The sequence below is a fragment of the Megalobrama amblycephala genome, linkage group LG16, assembly GCF_018812025.1.
Source record: "Megalobrama amblycephala isolate DHTTF-2021 linkage group LG16, ASM1881202v1, whole genome shotgun sequence".
NCBI classification, from domain to species: Eukaryota; Metazoa; Chordata; class Actinopteri; order Cypriniformes; family Xenocyprididae; genus Megalobrama; species Megalobrama amblycephala.
In genome coordinates, this window is record NC_063059.1 from 6,963,153 (window position 1) to 6,966,768 (window position 3,616).

The 3,616-nt window shown below is 37.1% G+C and overlaps 1 protein-coding gene across 1 annotated transcript; it reads right to left on the reverse strand.

The window, feature by feature from the left end:
- Positions 1–313: 313 nt before the first annotated feature.
- On the reverse strand, positions 314–3,047 carry LOC125249042 (chymotrypsin-like protease CTRL-1). The gene is made up of 7 exons (XM_048161231.1): positions 2,243–3,047; positions 2,017–2,117; positions 1,845–1,924; positions 1,659–1,740; positions 894–1,074; positions 684–814; positions 314–589 (listed from the first exon to the last, which is right to left on the reverse strand). The coding sequence occupies exons 1-7, from the start codon at positions 2,286–2,288 to the stop codon at positions 428–430; spliced, it is 783 nt and encodes a 260-aa protein (XP_048017188.1). The 5' UTR covers positions 2,289–3,047; the 3' UTR covers positions 314–427.
- Positions 3,048–3,616: the final 569 nt, after the last annotated feature.

Consider the following 3,616-nt stretch of genomic DNA (forward strand, 5'->3'; position numbering starts at 1 on the left):
TCTTCATGCTTTTAGGTTTGGTGGTAAGAGAACATCATTGATAAGGCAAATAATTACATGTGAGAACATTTCTTTAAAAGAGACTATGTCTTAGTTGTATCAGTTTCTGTCATTGTGAAAGTGGAGTTGTTTTATATTATTACTTTAAAATGCTTTAATATAAAGGAGTATATTATTTTGTCATTTTGCTGATTTACTTTATGTGGATCATGACGACATATTCCTATAACATTTTAAGTTCAGATCATTAATTACACTTTGCAACATTCTTCATTACATTTTTTTTATTTATTCCATTTTTTTTCGTCTCATTTATTGACACATTTTCATTATTTGTACAGCTGAAATGGGGAAACAGTATGAAGTCAAAGACAAGTAATCAGAAGTCCAGACTTAGAAATATTCAAGAAATATTCAGACTGGCACTCTAGTTGGAAGCGATAGTCCTGTCGATCCAGGAGCGCAGTTGGGAGATGCGGGCGTAGACTGCAGGGGAACTGGTGTCACAAGTCCTGGCGCCCCAGGACACAGACCCCACCAGAGTCCAGACCCCTGATCTCTCACACACCAGAGGACCACCAGAATCACCCTGTGGGAAACCCAGACACAAACACACGTTTGAGATTGAAACAGCAGCAAAGTTGATATGGGAATGTGTTTGTCTTGATCTGTCTTTCATATACCTGGCAAGATGAGGATCCAGAGGCTCCAGCACAGATCATGGCATTAGTGATTCTGTTCTGACCCCAGATCTGCCTGCACACAGCAGGACTCATGATGGGCAGACCTGTCTGCTGCAGGATCCGAGGACTCGCTGACAAAAGAGAGGAAGACATCAGAAAGGACAGATCAGTAATTTTTTACAATTTGTCCTTGTCTAAGAGGCGACTTACATGTGGTGGCAGTTCTGCCCCATCCAGTGGTGAAGCAGCGGGTTCCAGGCAGGATGTTGATGGTTGATGGAGCCAGACATACAGGAGAGATACGGGGAGTGAAGACAACTGGAGACGCAAGCTTCAGCAACGCAATGTCATTGTTCAATGTTGTGCTGCTGTAGAGCGGATGGGTGATGACCTGCATATACAGATAAGGATGAATGGTTAATATTGAAAGCTGACTTTATAAGTAAACTAAGATGTAAGCATTTTCTTATACCTATATCAGAAGTTTGGATGTTTTCTTTCTTGTGCTGTGTTGTGTATGTGAAAAAATGTAATAGCAAAAAAAAAAAAAAAAAAAAAAAAAATGTGTAAAGGCAAGTTTTAGCAGTACAATAGCATACAGTACAGATGACATAAAATCTTTGATTAGAAAGAGAGATGTTGACCTATATTGTTTTTACCAATTTTTACACTTTTCAACTTAATAGAGCTTTTCCATTTTTTTTATATCGGGTTCACCAATTAAAAACACCACTGTTTAACTTTTTAAATAAAAATAATTAAATCACAAATGAAAAATATGTACGATAATTGTTAGATAATGTCCAAACCAAAGAACAGAGTAAAATAACTAAAAATGGCTTATCAATTGGATACTTAGAAATAGCATAAATAATCTATTTGTTATGTAATCTATATTGATCATAAAAAAGCAAACTCAACTGATCTCTTTTTTTCAGTGTCATCTGTTCCAGTAAGTTCATTAAATATTGTTACCTTGGACACTAGTTTGACCTGGATGGGTTCAACATTGGAGCCACGATCATGTTCTCCAAGAATGACACGATGATTGCCAACCCTAAAAAAAGAGAGAGAAAGACAAAACTAACTGTAAATAGAAAAGAGCAACAGCATCTATTAAGAACTATTGTATGTGAAATTTGTCAGATTGAAGACTCTTACCTGACACCGCAGTGAGCAGCAGTGAGAACCCAGTTCTGGTTGATCAGGGATCCACCGCAGAAGTGGAATCCGTTGGTTTGCTGTTTCAGAGGTAAAAGCATTGAAAACATGACATATACTCTTTGAATAAATTAGGCAAATGCATGATAAAACCCGACCAATACACAGTTACCTGGAGAGAGACCTGCCAGGGCCAAGAACCAGAGATGGCATTCTGTCCATTCACAATCCTGCTGCCAATCGTCTGTGGCTTAATCGCCGGCACTCCACAACCTGTTGATAAAGAACAGAAGTTCATGACACAAGAATGAAGCTCTTTATTTAGGTTTTGCATTTTGTGTATATATATATATAATCACCCATCACTTTTCTTGCAAACTTCTGAAGAAGACACTTACCCAGAGCAGAGGCCACCAGGGCAAGGCAGATGATGGTGAAGAACATGATGTAGATGAGCTTGTGATGTCTCACTGTTGTTTCTGTAGGTGCTCTCTCTTGCTTTTATATCATTTACAGCATCTATTAATTGTGGGATGTGATCATGGTCCATCCCAGCAGCTCCAATGAGCTCATAGCTCGGGAATGTTCACTGCTGGAGACAATCTGCATCTCCATTGTTTAAACTGTCGTATGTGCAAAGAAGATGAATTCTCTATTGTTTGAAGGGGTTTATGACTTCTGTCTATTTCCTTGACAGGCATCGTGACTTCAACTCTGTCATTGTATGTTATCAAATGTTTTGAGTGGGAAGGTTTTGTTGTTGCTATTGTTGTGAAATTTTGTTCATTTTCATGCAAAGTGCTTCCTTAATGAAGTTCTTCCTAAAAGTGTTTCAGCAAACTTGCAGTAAATTAGCTGTTTTCCCATTAAATCTGTGATGTTAACTAATCCCATATTCAAACTTGCATGCCGCTCAAGCTAGTGATACTGAAGAGGGAGTGAAATCATGGGATTATGTTACACTATGATTATATCAGTTATGAGAGCTCTACATGTCATGTCATAATCTACATGTCATATTTATGAGTGGAAGATAAAGCCAGTTTGATGCAACTTTGCAAAAGTTTGATGGGTCTTAGTCAATTTTATAAGATTTCAAATGTTTAAATATCAGGTAACACTTTATTTCGACAGTTAGGCATTAGGCATTTAGGCATTCAAGTAACTTTGCAACTACATGTCAACTACCAGTCATTAGAGTATTAGTAGACTGCTTAAAAGGGATAGTTCACCCAAAAATAAAAAAAAATTCTGTCATCATTTACTCACTCGCGTGTTGTTCAAAAGCTGGATGAGTTTCTTTGCTCTGTTGAATACAAAAGAAGATATTTTAAAGAATGTTGTTAACCATACAGTTGACGGTAGCCATTGACATCCTACCGTCAACTGTTTGGTTACCAACATTCTTTAAAATATCTTTTTTTGTGTGTTCAACAGAACAACAACAAAAACCTCAGGTTTGGAACAACTTAAGGGTGAGTAAGTGATGACACAATTTTCATGTTTGGGTGAACTATCCCTTTAATATCTTCTAACACTATTTTGATGGTCCCCAGATATCAGACTGACTATAAGTAACTTTGCAACTTGCAAGTACATGTAACTTATTCTACTTACCCAAACTCTAACATCTAACCCTAACCTAACATTCTACTAGACAGTTAGTTGACATGTACTTGCAAAATTACTTAAGTCTAAAGTGGACTATCAAAATAAAATGTAACCAAAATCTTTGTGATTCAAGCTGAATTAAATGCTAGCTGTTTTGGCTT